This window comes from Rhinolophus hipposideros, assembly GCF_964194185.1.
Source record: "Rhinolophus hipposideros genome assembly, chromosome: 4".
NCBI lineage: Eukaryota > Metazoa > Chordata > Mammalia > Chiroptera > Rhinolophidae > Rhinolophus > Rhinolophus hipposideros.
The window spans coordinates 16,233,834-16,252,331 of record NC_138050.1 but is presented as its reverse complement, the minus strand read 5'-3'; the positions used below and the strand labels follow the sequence as shown (position 1 = coordinate 16,252,331).

Here is an 18,498-nt window from a genome sequence, read left to right as displayed (position 1 = left end):
CCCTAATATTACCTTGATGTATAACTCAAATGCCCAATGTATTTCAGCTCTTCCCTCAGTTTGAAGAAAAAACCCAAACAACTCAGGAGTTAGCCAAACAGAGACCATCTATATTTACTTTATCATAGCCCTTTTGGATTTCACCTTCCATAAAAGATGTCCTGTCTTGATACCAGAAACACAAAAGACCCATAGCCTACTACTTCCAATTTATGGGAGTGGTGCTCCAAGATGGGGTGACTGGGTTGTAAGGTGATGCCCATCTCCTGGAGAATACAAAGTGTTTTGCATAGCTAAGGTTACATTGCCCCCACAGACATACCAGAAGCCCCAGCAGTGCAGGTAAAATAAAATAAAAACTTGCACTTCAGTGCCACCTACTGTAAAACAAAGGAAAGACCTCTACTTATCAAGCTGCTAAATTCTTGAAGAGGCAGCTTTCATTCCTACAAATGCCCAGTCAGAGAAATAATCCATCATGCACAATTAATTACCAAAATAACAAGGGAATTCAGAAATGAGAAAATAAACTTAAAGACATGGAAATATGTGGTTTAAATGACAGAGAATTCATGATTACAGTTCTGAAAAACTTCAGTGAGATACAAGAAAACTCAAAAAGGCAATTCAACACACTAAGAAATAAAGTTAATGAACAAAAAAAGTACTTCACCAAAGAGACTGATGCTATAAACAAACAAACAAACAAACAAACAACAATGAAAACCAAAGAGAAATTCTGGAACTGAAGAACTCAATAAAGGAAATGAAGAATGAACTAGTGAGCTTAGGAAATAGAGAAGACCATATGAAGGAAAGAAAAATAATTAGTGATATAGAAGACAGATATCTAGAAATGACTCAGGTAGAAGAGAGAGAATCGAAAGTGGAAAAAAAAAGATAACAAAACTCTACGAGAACTATCTGACTTCATTAGAAAAAGCAATGTGAGAATAATGGATATACCAGAAGGCAAAGAGCAGGAGAAACAAACAGAGAGCTTATTCAAACAAATAATTGATGAACACTTCCCAAACCTATGGAAAGAGCTGAATCCTCGAATACAAAAACCTAATAGAACACCTAATTACCTCGGTGCAAAAAGGCTTTCTACAAGGTACATTATAGTGAAACTGCCAAAAATTAATGACCAAAAAAGAATCCTCAAAACAGCCAGGGAGAAATATATGGTAACCTATAAAGTTTACCATTAGATTATCATTGAATTTTTCAGCAGAAACCCTATAACTTAGAGGATAGTAGAATCAAACATTCAAATTATTGAATGAGAGAAATGACAAGCTAAGAAGACTATATCCAGCAAAGTTATCCTTTAGTTATGAAGAAGAAATAAAGACTTTTCCAGACATACAGAAGCTGAGAGAATTTACCACCACAAGAGCTGCAATATAGGAAATACTGAAGGGTGTTCTTCTACCTGAAACAAAAAGACAAAAAGATACAAAATTATGAACAAGACAACTAACAGACAGACAGAAGCAGGAAATTGCAACCCTTGTTCAGAATAGGGTACCAAACTCTTAAATATAACATAAAAGTTCAAGGAGGTAAAAAAAAATATTTATTTTTAAAAGAAGACAATAGATATTGTAATTTGAAAATGAATTCACAGCATGAAAAGGGATAATTTGTGACAACATAAACATAAAAGGAGAGGGGGTTAAAGGACTGAACTCACACAGGTGAATGGAAGAAAGACGCAATTAGAAGAAAAAGGACTACTGTATACATGAAACTTTATTTTGCATGAACCTAATGGTAACCACACACAAAAGAAATCTAAAAATGAAAACATGACATAAAAAAAGAGGAAACAGAGGGGGAAGAAAACCATAGAATACCACCAAACTGAAACAACAGAAAGAAACACAAGGGGAAAGAAATAATGGAGACATAGAGCTACCAGAAAACAAAATATAAGATGGCTACAGGAAATCCTCGTATATCAATAATCACCCTCAATGCAAATGGACTGTACTCAATTAAAAGGCATTGAGTAGTGGGATGGATTGAAAAACAAAACCCAACTATATGTTGTCTTCAGGAGAAACATCTCAGCTGCAAAGACAAACATAGACTCAAAGTGAAGGGTGGAAAATAATACTCAAAAAAATGGCATCCAGAGATAAGCAGGTCAGCCATACTTACATCAGACAAAATAGATTTCAAGATAAAAAAGGTAACAAGAGACAAAGGTGGACATTTTATAATGACAAAAGAGACAACACGTCAAGAAGACATAACACTTATCAATATCTACGCAAGTACCCTGAGAGCACCAAAATATGTAAAGCAACTACTAACAAGACTAAAGAGATAAACTGATGAAAACATAATCATAGTAGGGAATCTAAATACCCCACTGACAACGATAGATAGATCATGCAAACAGAAAACCAATAAGGAAATATTGGCCTTAAATGACATTTTAGACCAAATTGATATAATCAATATTTACAGAGCTTTCCTTTGCACTACACCAGAATATACATTTTTCTCTTGTACACATAGAACATTCTCAAGTATAGACCATATTTTGGGACACAAAGCAGCCTCAACAAATTTAAGACTGAAATCATACCAAGCATATTCTGTGACCACAGTGCTTTGAAGTTGGAAATAAACTTTAAAAAGCTGGAAAAAACACAAATATGTGAAGATTAAATAACATGCTACTAAATAATGACTGGGTCAAATAGGAAATAAAAGGTACATAGAGAAAAATGACAGTATGACCTATCAAAAGTTTGGGATACGGCAGAAGTAGTAATAAGAGGGAAGTTTACACCATTACAGGCCTACCTCAAAAAACAAGAAAAATCTCTAATAAATAACCTAACATTTTACCTCCAAAAACTAGAAAAAGAAACAAAGTCGAAAGTCAGCACTAGGAAGGAAATAATAAAAATTAAAGCAGAATTAAATGAAATAGAGAACAAAAAGATAACAGAAAAATATAATGCATGAAAGAGTTGGTTCTTTGAAAAGATTAGTAAAAATGACAAACCTCTGGCTAGACTCACTAAGGAAAAAAGAGAAAAGACCCAAACAAAATCATAAATGAAAGAACAGAAGTTACAACGTACGTACCAGAAATACAAAAGACTATACAGGAATACTATGAAATGCTATACACCATAAAATTTGATAACCTAGAAGATATGAATGAGTTCTTAGAAATATATAACCTTCTAGACTGAATCAGGAAGAACTGGAAAATCTAAACAGACCAATCAACAGTAAAGAAATCGAAACAGTCATCAAAAATCTTCCAAAAAGTAAAAGTCCAGGACCAGATGGATTCACTAGCGAATTCTACCAAACATTCAAAGATGATTTAATACCTCGCCTTTTCAAACTCTTCCAAACAAATCGAAGAGGCAATACTTTTTAACTCATTTTATGAGGCCAACATTACCTTGATACCAAAATCTGGCAAAGGCAAAACATAAAAAGAAAATTACAGACCAATATCTCTGATGAATATAGATGCAAAAATTCTAAACAAAATACTAGCAAATCAAAAGCAACAAAACGTTAAAAAAATAATACATCATGATCTAGTGGGGTTAATTCTAGGGGCACAAGAATGCTTCAACATATGCAAATCAATCAATGTACTACACCAGAATAACAAATGATAAAAATCATATGATCATATCAACAGATGAAGAAAAAGCATCTGACAAAATGCAACATCCATTTACATTTAAAACGCTCAATAGAACAGGCATAGAAGGAAAGTACCTCAACATAACAAATTCCATATATAACAAACCCTCAGCCAATATACTCAGTGGTGAAAAACAAAGTTTTTCCTCTAAGATCAGGTATAAGACAAGGATGTCCACTCTCATCACTGTTATTCAACATAGTACTGGAAGTTGTAGCTAGAGCAATCAGGCAAAAGAAAGAAATAAAAGTCATCCAAATTGGGAATGGAGAAGTAAAACTGTCACTTTTTGCAGATGACCTGATTCTTTATATAGAAAACCCGACAGACTCCACAAAAAAGCTACTAGAAACAATAAACAAATACAGTAGAGTTGTAGGATACAAAATCAATGTACAAAAATCCATTGTGTTCCTTCATACTACAAATCCCTTCAGAAAAAGAAATTTCAGAAAAAGAAATGAAAAAGAAAATCCATTTTCAATTGCAACAAAGAAAATAAAATACCTAGGAATAAACTTAACAAAGGATATGAAGGACTTATACACTGAAAACTATAAGACATTATTAGAAGAAATTGAAAAAGACACAGAGAAATGGAAAGATATCTCATGTTCATGGATTGGAATAATTAACATAGCTAAATTTGCCATATTACTCAAAGCAATATACAGATTTAATGCAATAACCATCAAAATCCCAATGGCATTTCTCAAAGAAATTGGACAAAAAAGTAGAGAACCATATGATTTCACTCATATGTAGGATATAAAACTAAAAGCACAAACAAGCAATGAAAAACTCATAGACACAGACAACAGTTTAGTGGTTATGAGAGGGTAAGAGGTGGGGAGGTAGAAGAGTGTAAAAGTGATCAAATATATGGTGACAGGAGATTTGACTTTGGGTTGTGAACACACAATGCAATATACAGATAACGTATTATAGAATTGTACACTTGAAACGTATACATTTTTCTAACCAATATCACCCCCAATACATTTAATTTTAAAAAATTATCAAATTTGTATGAAATCACAAAAGACCTCTAATAGCCAAAGCACTCCTAAGAAAAAAATTACAAAAATGGAAGTATCACTCCCCGTCGTGCGGTGTGGCCTGCTGGGTCTCTGGTCCCGGTCCCCACATAAGAACGCAGGACATGGTGAGGCCAAAAAGGAACACCCACAGAGCCATAAACGGGAGTCATACCACTATATTCTTGCTGGCGGTTGGGTTGGAGACACAGGAAGCAGGAGCCACACTGTTCACAACCCTCACTGCGCCACTTGCAGGCTCAGCCACCATCTTCTTGCTAGCCGCCATTTTTCTGCTAGCGTAGCCACAGCAGTTATATTAGTGGCCAATGGCTCACTGGTTACAGCTGACAGCCAACTAGCCACAGCTGATGGCCATCCAATCACAGTTGATGGCCATTTACTACCTGAGCCAGCACCTTTCCATGTGAGGCCGAGAGCCTGGAAACTGCACTCCTGGCTCTGTCCCCACACTCCCTTACTTCTAATTATACTACAAAGCCACAATAATAAGAACAGTATGGTATTGGCAGACAAACAGACACAGAGACCAGTGGAAAAGAACTGAAAGCCCAGAATTAAACCCTCATGTGTATGGGCAACCAATTCTCAACAAAGGAGCCAAAAACATATAATGGAGAAAAGAAAGCCTCTTCAATAAATGGTGCTAGGAAAATTGGAAAGCCACATGCAAAAGAATAAAACTAGACTGCTATTTGACCCCATACACAAAAATTAACTCAAAATGGATCAAAACCTATATAATAAGACTTAAAACAATCTTATACATGGAAGAAAACATAGGTAGTAAACTCAAGGACCTTGGTCTCAGAGAGGATTTTATGAATTTGACCATAAAACCAAGGGAAGTAAAGCAAAAAAAAATGAATGAGCCTATATCAAACTAGAAAACTTCTGCACAAGAAGAGAAACCCTCAACAAAACAAAAAGGCAACCAACAAAATGGGAGAAGATATTTGCAATCAATGCCTCCAACAAGGAGCTAACGTCCAAAATATGTAAAGAACTTATTCAATTCAACAACAAAAAAACAAACAATCCTATTAAAAAAATGGGCAGAAGACCTGAACAGACACTCCCAAGAAAATAGACAAATGACCAACAGATATATGAAAACATGCTCAACTTCACTAGGTATGAGGGAAATGCAAATCAAAACCATAATGAGGTACCGCCTCACACCTGTTAGAATGGCTATTATCACAAAGACAAGTAATAACAAGTGTTGGAGAGGATGTGGAGGAAAAAGAACCTTCATACACTGTTGGTGGAATGTAAATTGGTACAGCCACTATGGAAAACAGTATGGGGATCCTTAAAAAATTAAGAATGGAGCTACTATATGACCCAGCAATCTCTCTTCTGAGTATCTACCTGAAAATTTTGAAAACATTTGTTCTTAAAGTTACATTGCCCCTATGATCACTGCAGCATTATTCAAGGTAGCTAAGACATGGAAACAACGCAAGTGTCCTTCGATGGATGACTGGATAAAGAAGATGCAGTATATATACACAATGGAATATTCTTCAGCCATAAGAAATGATGGAATACTGCCATTTGCAACAACATGGATGGATCTCAGGATGCTAAGCAAAATAAGTCAGAAGCAAAATAAGTCAGATGGATAAGAATCATATGATTCCATTCATATGTGGGCTATAAAACAGAAAGCAAAAAGTGAACAAACAAAACAAACAAACAAACAAAAACTACTTAATTGACATAGACAACAGTATGGTGGTCACTAGAGGGAAAGGAAGGCAGGGGGAGGTTGAAGAGGGTAAAGGGGGTCAAGTACTATATGGTGATAGAATAAGACTACACTTTGGGTGATGAGTACACGATATAATACACAGATGATGTACTACAGTATTGTGCACTTGAAACTTATATAATCTTATTAACCAATGCCACCACAATAAATTTAATAATAAAAAACGAAATAAAAAACACCTAAAACAGAAAAAAATAAATGGCCTGTCCAAGTATATACCCAAGTGTGGCAAGAAAATATTTTGAAATTTGATGAAATACTTTTTACATTCCCAGACATTCTCGCTGCATTACTTGCAGCAACATACTTTACAGTCTCAGTAATTTTTATGCCATTGCTTCAATGAGGTGATAATGCATCCTAGAACAAAGAAACCAATGTTCAGTTTTTAATTTCTAAAATAGGCATCATGTGCCCACTTCAGTTTAATAAATGTGAAAGTTAACCACAGTATAAATGATATATGACATGATATAGAGATTCTTTGTCTTAGGAGGGGAAATGGAGCAAGAAGGAAAGAAGAGTGAGTTAAGACATAAATCTGTAGCCGGCTCCCAGATCACTCACCCTCATGGACTAAGCCCAAGCATTTCGTTTTAAGTGGAAAGGAGGGAGATGGACTTGGAGAGGTGGTTAGAAATCCCTTCATAGACCTCTGAAGAATCTAAGAACCCTTAAACTCACCTGAAACTTTTGAAAGAGGAAACAACCAGGATTTCTAAACTTAAGAAATCAGAAATGACAGCATGACTTATTTAGGCTTATGACATGGAAGAGACCCAGCACTTAGTTTATATCATAGATGATAATAGGGAACTAATAGAAGAAATAGTGAGCTCAAAAATTTTTATGATTGCTGTAGTTAATAATACTGTATTATATATTTAAAAGTTGCTAAGAGTAAATCTTAAAAGTTCTCATCAAAAGAAAAATATTATAACTGTGAGGTGATGGATGTTAACTAAACTAATTGTGGTAACCATTTCACAATATATACATATATCAGGTAACCATGTTTTACACCTTAAATTTATACAGTGTTATATGTCAATTGTATCTCAATAAAACTGGGGGGGAAACAAAATTTATATGGCTGAAGTGTTCTGTGTATAATCTCATTTTAAACACATCTATTGAATTATTAATTAGCTATGTTATATTTTCTGTTCCAGAATTTTATTTGACTCTTATTTTTTTAAATGTCATTTTATTTTCCAATCACTGTTGACATACAATATTATATTAGTTTCAGTTATACAGCATAGTGATTAGATATTTATATAATTTATGAAGTGATCACTCCACTAATCTAGTATCCACCTGACACCATACATAGTTATTACAATACTATTGACTATATTCCTTATGCTATAATTTACATCCCCATGACTCTTTTGTAACTATCAATTTATACTTCTTAATTCCTCCACCTTTTTCACCCATTCCCCACCCCCCTCCCACCTGGCAACCATCAAAATGATCTCTGTATCTATGAGTTTTTTCATTTATTTTGTTTAGATTCCACATATAAGTGAAATCATATGGCATTTTTTACTCTTATTTTTGAAAACAAAAATTCCAGTTCTCTGGCAAAATTCTCCAACTTTTTTTATTGAATATAATAATCATTAGTCATTTTTAAATCCTCGTTTTAAACTCCAGTATATGAATTTATGAGTCTATTTCCATTGTTTGTTTTTTCTACTGGTTTTCAGACATTTTACCCTGCTTTTAAGATGCCCTGTGATTTTTTAAAATTTAATGCTAACCTTGTGGATGAAAATTTAAAGGAACTGGATAATGTTTTCTCTCTCTAACAAGTGGTAGGTTTTCTTTGATTAGGTAGAAAGTATCACTTTGATTTGTCAGACTCGTTTTGAGCTTTGTTTGGTATAATCTATTTTTTGTCCTTTCTCTAGAACATCATTCTTATTCCTAAGTCATGGGTTCTCTGGGTCTTCAACTGAAAGCCCAGGGTTTTTACCAAGACCCCTTCACTTTGGCAGAGCTTGAACTTTAATAACTGTCTTCTGTGCAACTGTGAAAATCTATGTTCAATTCCTTAACATTTCAGTTGATGTTTTCTGCTATATTTCTTAGAGTATTATCTTATACGTGCACAGCTTAGGAATCAGCCAACATCCTTAAGGAGGGCTGTATGCAGATATTTGGCTGCACTTCTCTCCGCTCTGAGATTTTGCCCCTGGAGTCCCAGCTATATTGGCAGTCCTAAAGTCTGACTGTTATCTCCTCAATCCAGTAATACTATCACTTTCTACTTGGAAATTTATTCTCCAAAACTACAAATGCCCCCTGGCAAAAGCCAAGGTAAATGCAGAGCTAACTCATGAGCTTCCCTTATTTCAAGGATCATAGCCACTCAAATCATGTTTGTAATGGTTACTGTCCAATACCTTCAAAATATATTTTATGTATTTTGGGCAGAATTAATATATGATGTTGGTGAAAGGGCTTGTCCAATATAAGCTACTCAGTCTTGGACAGAACCAGAAGTCATTGGGTTATTTTAAAATGTAGCTAGTAATTCTAATACCTATAATTTCTATGGGTATGTTTCTACTGCTTACTGCTCCTGCTAGTGTTCATTTATTTTGTCTTTCTCTTTGTATGCCTGGGAATTGTGAATTGTTTACTACACACCGTATTTTTTTAAATTGTTTATACAAATAATGCGAGATCTAGAATGATGTGATTTTTGAAAATAAATTTTTATTTATTTCTGCTAGGTAACTAAGATCAAAACACTTAGAACAGTGCCTGGCACACGGTAAGTAGTTAGCTCTCATTATCGCATGTCTATCTGCCCCACTCAGAGTGAGAATACTCCAGCTTGTATATTCCCAACATTAGTACAAAGTCTGGTTTATAGTCATAACTAAAAAGTAGTTGCTGAGTCAACGGCTTAAGAAACTGAAAATGAGGTGAGACATATGTATGAATTACATACAACACAAACAGACAAAATCATGAATACTTTTACAGAGAGATAATCTTAAGTACAGGTTTAAAAGAATGATACAGAACACTTACCTTCCCGTAGTGTTGGCATGCTTCGCCTTGGAACACTTTCTAGATTTTCATTTTCTGTTACACGAGTTTCTAGAAAAAAGAGAAAAAGGAACAACCTTTGGATACTTGTGAAAATTCATGTTGAGGCTATTATGATTTCATTATAATTATTCATCTTTTAATGAATTGGAATTATCCGTGGAAATCTTCCCATAAAGGCATCCCTCAGCATTGGCATTCTGCTTCTAGAGTTCATCTAAAATACTTTCATTCTCATTGCTCCTTTATATTAGATTTTCTGATTCTTTGAACTCCCTTATCTGGTTCCTACTACCACCATCTGGGTAGAATACCTAGTTTGGCCTTGGCAGACCTGTAAGATCAGGGCTTCTGTTACTGCATTCTGGCCCATATATTAAATGTATCGGCAAAGAATGACCGCACCATCCCACTCTGCAAACCCGAGGTGGGTAGGCACCATTTGCTTGCATGCCTTCTCTTCCCTTTGCTCTACTTGTCCCCATTATTATAGACCAGGTTCAGAATGGATTTACCTATCTCCGATTGTCTTTTAGGTTTTCTTGGTAAAATTGGTGCTGACATAAAAATAGCAGGAAAATGACTAATATTTTGTTGTAAATGGTGAAACTGCTGTGGTTTTGCTTGAACAGGCTTAATACTTGGAAGATGTCTTGGTCTTTTTGCCTTTAAATCTATCAGAGCTTGCGTAAAGGTATAGGTCCTGCTCTTTGGTAAAAGTAGATACTCAGAGTGAATAACTTCCTTGAGTTTGGGGGTGATAACTGGGGAAGGAACACTTGAAGATTTGGAGATCTGTGAGGAAAGAATCAGAATGTCTTTTAGCATGTTCTCAACAGAAATATTTTTTATTTTTGATGCCTCTTTTGATTTTCTTAATCTTTTCATTTGGTTTGTTTCTCTCCCAAAAACTCGACTGGAAGCTGAAAGACAACTTGGAAAAAATATGCAACCAGTAGCAGTCTCTGGAATTTTCCAATAGATAGTCTTAGATGGTTTTGGAGATGTTGAAATAGTAGTCACTCTTTCTTGTATGTGATGATCAAGAGAGACATTTTGGATAGTGACAATGGTTTGTGATTGATTTCTTGAAACAACATCAGGAAAACTTGTTTTATCTCTTTGAATTAAAGTGGTTTCATCTTGAGCAAACTTTACTTGTAGAATTTTACCAGTCTTGGCTAGACCAGAAAAAAAAAAGCACAATTAGATTACATTTATCAAGGTGTCAGGGACAAAACTATAATGTCTTACCATTCACAGTTTTTTTAAAATATATTTTTATTCACTCTCCCTTCTCTCACCTTCTAAAATTGTTTCTGTATATACTCACTCAGATATCAGAACTCTTGTTTAGCTGACTGAGATAAAGTTTGAATGAACAATTGAAGAAGTGAAGAGGCTAAATTGAAATAAAAACAGAATTGATGGAGAAAAGAGATTATAAAAGGAGATTTTTGAACAGTTGTCACTAAAACTCTGGCAATATGGATGGGTAAAAATAATTTTGATGAACATTTGCTGTTTATCATCATCTCTTCCTTATTTGATAACTTCTCTGAGCAAAAAGTACATTTCTTTTCAAAGCCAAATGTCAGACCCATGTATCTTTTGAACATGATAACATTCTGATACTGGCTACAGGGTACCACAAGTTCATTTAGGTAACAAGAAAATGCACTATGCCTGCATTTTTAGATACCTCATTACATTATATATACTTTCTCTTTCCTATGTGACAGAGTGTTAATTGACATCTGTTTTCTATTGTCTCAGTTGAGTACGATAAATGATGAAGACCTCTGTATTCTAATGAAAACAAGTCCAATGCTCACCCACCTTGTTGCCTACATATAAGAGATGGCTAGAGATTGATCTGGGTTCAAAGAGAGGATTTGTTCTGAATAGCGCTATTGGAATGCTGTATGTTTCTCTGATCTTTCCCTCTCCATGGTGGGTGGAGGAGGATAATTTCCCCCCACCTCAATCCAAGTGAGATGGATTCTCAGAAAACCATGCATAGAGAAGAGGAGTGCATGCCACAAGGAGAAAATAACATCTCACAGCTCCCCTACCTACTTCCCCTACTGATACCTACAGAGCAGCAAAAAAGGATTGGCTCACTCAGTGCTGTGTTTCAACAAGAGAATCCTTGAAACTACTTGATCGGTATTTCCAGCCCTTTCAGGGGGGTACAGAGACTGATACCTGATTCTTATCTTCATTCTTAACTCCTTAACACTTTGCCTCTCCTAGTCCCATCTATCGAGGAGCCAGAAACTATAATGAGTTGGAGAAGAGAAGTAAAAGAACAAAGTGGAAGAAATTACCATGACTCTGTTTCCCTTGGCTTGTCTAAAAATTAGTAGACCTAGACTGAGCTGAGAAAAGAAACTAGGTTTGATTCCATACTAGATGAAAGTATTGATTTAGATTGGACTAATTGCTTATTATCTGAAAATGAGAAAAGGCTAATAGATTGAAGTGACTAGAAAAGCCTTAGGAGAGGGATGTGCGCCCTGTGAGTTTGAAGAGTAGTAGCAGAAGAATAATGATTGCTTCCTGCTTATATGGAACTAATCAAAGTGAGCTCATTCAATACAATGATTACACCACTACCTTCAGTTTTTTCTCTCCCATGTTGAAACAAAACATGATACTGAGCAAAAATAGACTCCAGAATTCCTTCCAACCACCATCCTACCACTTTTATCCTTCCTTTCATTGGCAAACTGAAGTGGTTTACACTCATTAGTTTGACTTCCTCTCCTTTAATCTCTGTTGTTTGTTATTTCCCTTTATTTATTCTGTAACTGTTTTTAAATTAGTAGACTTTATTTTAGAACCGTTTTAGATATGTAAAAAAGATGAACAAGATAGTACAATTACCATATATCCCCCCCTATTGCACACAATTCCATCAATGAACATCTGGCATTTGTGTGGTACTTTTATTATAATTAATGAATCAATGTTGATATATAATTGATTGAAGTCTATAATTGACTTAAAAAACTCAGTCGTTGTGTTGTACAGTCCTATAGGTTTTGACAAATGCATAATGTCATGCATTCACCATTACAGTATAATACAAAATAATTTCACCACCCTCAAAATCCTCTGTCATTCCCCTCACCCTGAATCTCTGGCAACCACTGATTTAAAAAAATTTTGCCTTTCCAGAATTCCATTTTAATTGGCATCCTACAGTATTGTAGCCTTTTCATCTGGCTTCTTTCACTTAGCAATTTGCAGTTAACATTCCTCTATGTCTTTATATGGCATGATAGCTCATTTCTTCTCATCACTAAATAAAATTACATGGTGTGGATGTACCACAGTTTGTTTATCCATTCACCTATTGAATTGCTTCCAGTTTGGAGCAATTATGAATAAAGTTGTTGATATAAATACACATGTGCAGGTTTTTGTGTGGACATAGGTTTTCATCTCAATTGAGTAAATAAATATCTATGAGTTCAATTGCTGGATTGTACGGTAAGAGTATGTTTAGCTTTGTACAAAACTACCAAACTGTCTTTAAAAGTGGTTGCCCTTTGCATTCTTGCCAGCAACGAATGAGAGTTCCTCTTGCTCCTCTCCAGCATTTGGTGTTGTCAGTGTTTTGGATTTTAGCTCTTATAATAGGTCTGCAGGGGTTATCTTACTGTTTTAATTTGCAATTTCATAATGACATCCAAGTATGATGTTGAGCATTTTTTTACATGCTTATTTGGCCTCTGAATATCTTCTTTGGTGAGGTGTTTGTTCAGATCTTTAGCCCACTTTTTAATCGCGTTGTTTTCTTATTGTTGAGTTTAACAGTTCTTTCTTTATTTTGGATGCAAGTCCTTTATCAGATATTTATTTTGCAAATATTTCCTCCCAGGGCATGGCTTGTCTTATTGTTTAAATGTCTTTCACAGGGAAGTTTTTAATTTTAATGAAATGCAACTTAGCATGATGTTTTTTTCTTTCATAGATTGTTCTTTTGGTGTCATATTTAAAAACTCATTGCCAAACCCAAGGTCACCTACATTTTCTCCTATGTTATACTCTAAAAATGACCCATTAAAACACGCAAATGACCCAGAAGACACGCAAAAATAAGGGAGGATTTTAAAGAAGAAGCAAAACAACTGGAATGAATAGAAACTTTATAAATGTGGCAGATATTAATCCAAGAATGTCAATAATTTATTAAAATGTGAATGGTTTAAGTACACCAATTAAAAGACAAAAAACGGTCAGAGTAGATAAAAAACAAGACCCAACTATATCTTATCTAAAAGAAACTTACTTTAAATATAAAAAGACAGATTAAAAGTAAAGGGTAAAGGGGTGGCCCGGTGTGTGTGTCTGTGTGTGTGTGTGTGTGTGTGTGTCTGTGTGTATGTCTGTGTGTGTGTGTGTGTGTGTGTGTGTGTGTGTGTGTGTGTAAATTTCAGAACACCGCTAGGAGCCCCAACAACAACAACAAAAAAAAAAAAAAAAAAGAAAAAGAAAAAAGTTAGAGCTTCATGCTCTTAACTCCAAAGGCTGCCGGTTTGGTTCCCACATGGGCCAGTGGGTTCTCAACCACAAGGTTGCCAGCTCAATTCTTTGAGTCCCGCAAGGGATGGTGGGCTCCGCCCCCTGCAACTAAGATTGAACATGGCACCTTGAGCTGAGCTGCCTCCCGGATGGCTCAGTTGGTTGGAGCGTGTCCTCTCAACCACAAGGTTGCCGGTTTCGACTCCCCCCAGGGATGGTGGGCTGTGCCCTCTGCAATTAACAATGGCAACTGGACCTGCAGCTGAGCTGCGCCCTCCACAACTAAGACTGAAAGGACAACAACTTTACTTGGAAGAAAGGCCTGGAAGTACACACTGTTCCCCAATAAAGTCCTGTTCCCCTTCCCAAATAAAATCTTAAAAAAAAAAAAAGAAGTAAAGGGTAGAGAAAGATATACTATACTAACAGTTATCAGAAGAAAATTGGAGTAGATACATTAATTTTAAACAGAGCACACTTGAGAACAAGAAAAATTATTAAGATAATATTCACAGTTTCCAGAGATTAAGATGTCAGTGTCTTCTGAGGGGTCATTTTTCAGTCTACTCGACCTCTCCTCCCTTGTTCCTCATATTTAACACATACAAATCAATCACCTCCAGGCTTTATTCAAATTATCTATGTCAACTCCAAAGCCTCCAATTCCCCATCTCTTTCCATTCCCCACTCCCCACCCACTTTACGAGGTCATGCTCTCTTTCCTTTTCCACCCTGAGAATCACTGAAGAAGTGACCTGTTGTTCTGATGGATTTGTATTCATCCTCATTTGGTTTACAGTGGAGACAAAGATTGAAAATCAGTGATCTAATTAAGTTCCACTGTTTCAGAATAGAAAGCAGAGACCCACTGACTTAATGAGTTGCTAAAGCCATAGATCACATTAGTCTGGAGCAGAGACCAGAATTCCTGTTCCTGGACTCCCATTCTAGGGCATTTTGCACTGTTCCAGGTTGTTGCAACTCAGGAAATAATTGTGGGCCAAGTGAGAAGTATTACAGGTATTTTAATATCTTACAAATGTAGAGTGGTTTTATAGTTTAAAAAGTGCTTTCACATAGGCTATTGCATTTTAACCTTCTTCTCTCATAGTTAAGTGATCTAAACGCCCCAGATTTTCCCTGGGGGTTTTAACTGCCATCATCCTAGTCTATATTGACTTAATTTTCCCCTTGATTTTCTGACACAGCCTTAGAGTGTTTTTACCAAATTGTTTGAATTGTATTAACGATAATTCAGATTTCTTGGTATATAAAAATCTGTGTGACCTGGACCCACTTCACCTAACCTTACTGTGTGATGACGTGTTACTTTCCAATGAGAATCCTTATGTACTCAAATTATAAGTGACAATCACAAAGGCCACACTGCCCATTTATAACTTCATTTCTTATGTTGATCATACTGTGTGTAATACCTTCTATTACTAACCAATTTAAATCATTTTATTATTTTGAAGTCTACCTTAAACCTCCTGCAATCCATCTTTCTTGATTAATACAATCTACACTTACAGTTCTTATTAATTGACTCAACAAACATTTAACACCAACCATGTGCCAGCTGTACACACAGTGCTGAGGGTATAGCACTAACCTTGCTATGATCAAAGATCTCACAATTCAATATAGAAACTAGGCAGGTAAACAGTTATACTAGAAAATGAGAAGTGCTCAATAGGGGTAAGTATGGGATACTATGGGAGCATAAAGGAAGACACTCTGAGTGGGGGAAGAGGGAAGAGGTATTTAGACATATCTTCCCAATGAAGATGATATCTGTCTTCTCAAGTCCATACTTCCTTATTTTTTGACACATTTCCCCATGACTTCTTTCTTTTCCTAGTACATTAAATTTCTACTTTTCCAATAAACTTTCCTTTGCCGTCATAAACTACACAGGTCTCCTCTACAGTTAAACATATTTCATTCCACTTTTCCTAATTCCTCATGTCTTAGTTCAAGCCCCATTCTTGCCCCCAGTGCTTTCTCACATTTATGAACTACTACTGTCTACTATCAATTGGACATAAATTCTATTCTGCTTTGTACTGCTAGTTAAGGTTCTTATTTTATGTGTAGCTCATCTTTAAAGCTTAATCGAGGGTCTTGAAAGGTGCTGAACATCAGGAACCAGATAATTTTGTGTCATTAATTCCCTATGGCATTTAGCATTGTATGTAAATTTTAGGTATTTATTTCAAGGTTTTATTTCAGTGTTTGAATATTCATTTTTATAAATTATGCTTCAGTCATTTTAAGTATTAATTCATTCAACAAATATTTTGAACACCTACTATCTGCACAGCACTCTGCCAAGAGCCTTTGGAGACATAGGATTAATAATAGTCAAGGTCATAGAATCTCCAAGGCACCAAAAGCAGAGGAGCTCCTCACAAAAAAAGAATTATCCAGTCCAAAATGTCAATAGTGAGCAACTCTGTCTTAGAACATAAATTTCTACCAAAAGATGAATGGAAAAACTACAACCAAAAAAACTGGTAGTGAGCGGTAAATCTACATAACTGTGGATATTATTATTACAGAACTTTGTATAAATGTAGAAATGTAGAACATTATAGAAATGTAGACATGGTATAACAAAAGTTGGTAGGGAAAGTGAGAGAGGAAATTGGAGGTAGCAAAGGTGTGTTGATTTAAACATGTTTAACAGCCATAGATCAAAAGGTAATAATTTAACATTGTAAATCAAGTTATAGACTAGGCACACTTTAACAGTATAAATGTTGACACTAAAATAAGTAATCTAATCAGCTAAAATCAGATAGAAGAGACTAAAAATGGGAAAGAAGAGGAAATATGCTAATTTTATCATTGCTTATAAGTAAGGAGACAATAGATACACATACCATATACAGAAAGAGGATTAAGGTATTATACAAAGTTATAGTTATAAAAGTGGCTCATCTTTACCTCATAGCGCTTGAAATTATCATAGGGCAGTTTTACATTTACTTATATAATTATTTGATCCTACCGGCGGGTAACTAGTGAAGAGGATTGGCAGAGTCATTCTGCTCACTATTGTATCTCTAGTCCCTAGCACTGTGCTCATAAATAGTCAATTCTTGTTATTTGCAGCAGTTCTATAAAGTTTGAGTGAACACGGAATTATCCAACACTGAGCCATGGCTTCTAGGGAAACTACAGGGTTAGGTTCTGGCAAGCCTCTGGTCTCAACATTATGGGCCAATCAATGCATAATCTTGTTTTATATATGTTTCTATATAAAGACACCTTATTTAATATATATTGTTGATTCATTAACACTGAACTGACGGCCAACAACACTGTATTTCATGCCTGAAGGAAGCTCATCTAACACACATATTTTTCTCTGTAAGACATGTTAGAGCCTTCTTGTGCTTAGGGGAAGAGTAGATTGCACTTCAGCATTGTACTTATGGGACATTTTAGGCCGCGAAATCACCAACACAAAGCACAAATATTCAAAAAACATGGCATTAAATAGACCAGGAAAAGGACAGTTTTTTACAGTATGAGAACTGAAGCAAGAAGGCAGAAAGTGCCTGAGCTGGGAACATATGTATTTTCACTGTCTTGGGCATATCCAGCATGACTGAGAGTTATATATACCCTTGTCCTGCACACAGTTTCACCTATCATAAAAGGAGTGAGAAAGAGCTCTATATAATACTCTGAAATGTTCTTTATGATATGTTGGTGAGTTAAAAAGAGAGAATACAAAACAATGTACTGATTTGGCGATTACAAATAAATTTTAGCAGTTATGTAAATTTATCCCTACAGAATCCACAAATAATGAGAATCAACTGTACCTGTAGAAATGAATTGGATGCTATCATCTTACGACAAACATTTGTCAGTTACTATTAGGTTGGTGCAAAAGTCATCGCAGTTTTTGCAATTGCTTTTAACCTTTCAAACCGCGATGACTTTTGCACCAACCTAATAGTTATTAGTGTCTTTAACTATTGTGATCCTGAGCTGTGCAGATTGAGAACTTCCTATGAAAAATAAAGTTAATAACATATCTGATTAATATACATACCTGTCTGGACTTTCTTCTTATGCAAAGGCAGCTTAGGAAGTTTGGGAGGTAAAGGTCTTCGAAGAAGTAGTAGTTTTGGGTGGTTTGGCATTTTAATTAATAACAAGCATTGTTTTTCACAGCTATTAGTCAAGAGTTGAAAAGCTTTTGAATGTTTGAATTGTTGCTGAAAAAGAATTCATTTGAACCTAGATTGCATTTTAATGAAAATCATTCTGTGCTAAGGCTCTACCGAGTCCAAGCAGAATTCCTATAAAAGAAAAAGAGGTTTAAAACTTCTAAAAGTAATCCAGGC

General features: G+C 35.3%; 1 protein-coding gene across 1 annotated transcript in view; it reads right to left on the bottom strand.

Moving 5' to 3' along the window:
• The window catches only part of LRRC63 (leucine rich repeat containing 63), a gene marked incomplete at both ends in the record, with an annotated part of 73,056 nt that extends 54,762 nt beyond the window's left edge, over window positions 1–18,294 (bottom strand). Inside the window, 3 exons of the mRNA XM_081046643.1 lie at window positions 9,581–9,649; window positions 10,240–10,779; window positions 18,204–18,294. Of these exons, the coding sequence (XP_080902769.1) occupies window positions 9,581–9,649; window positions 10,240–10,779; window positions 18,204–18,294 (700 nt within the window). The remainder of the gene's footprint in view (window positions 1–9,580; window positions 9,650–10,239; window positions 10,780–18,203) is intronic.
• Between the last annotated feature and the right edge of the window lie 204 nt (window positions 18,295–18,498).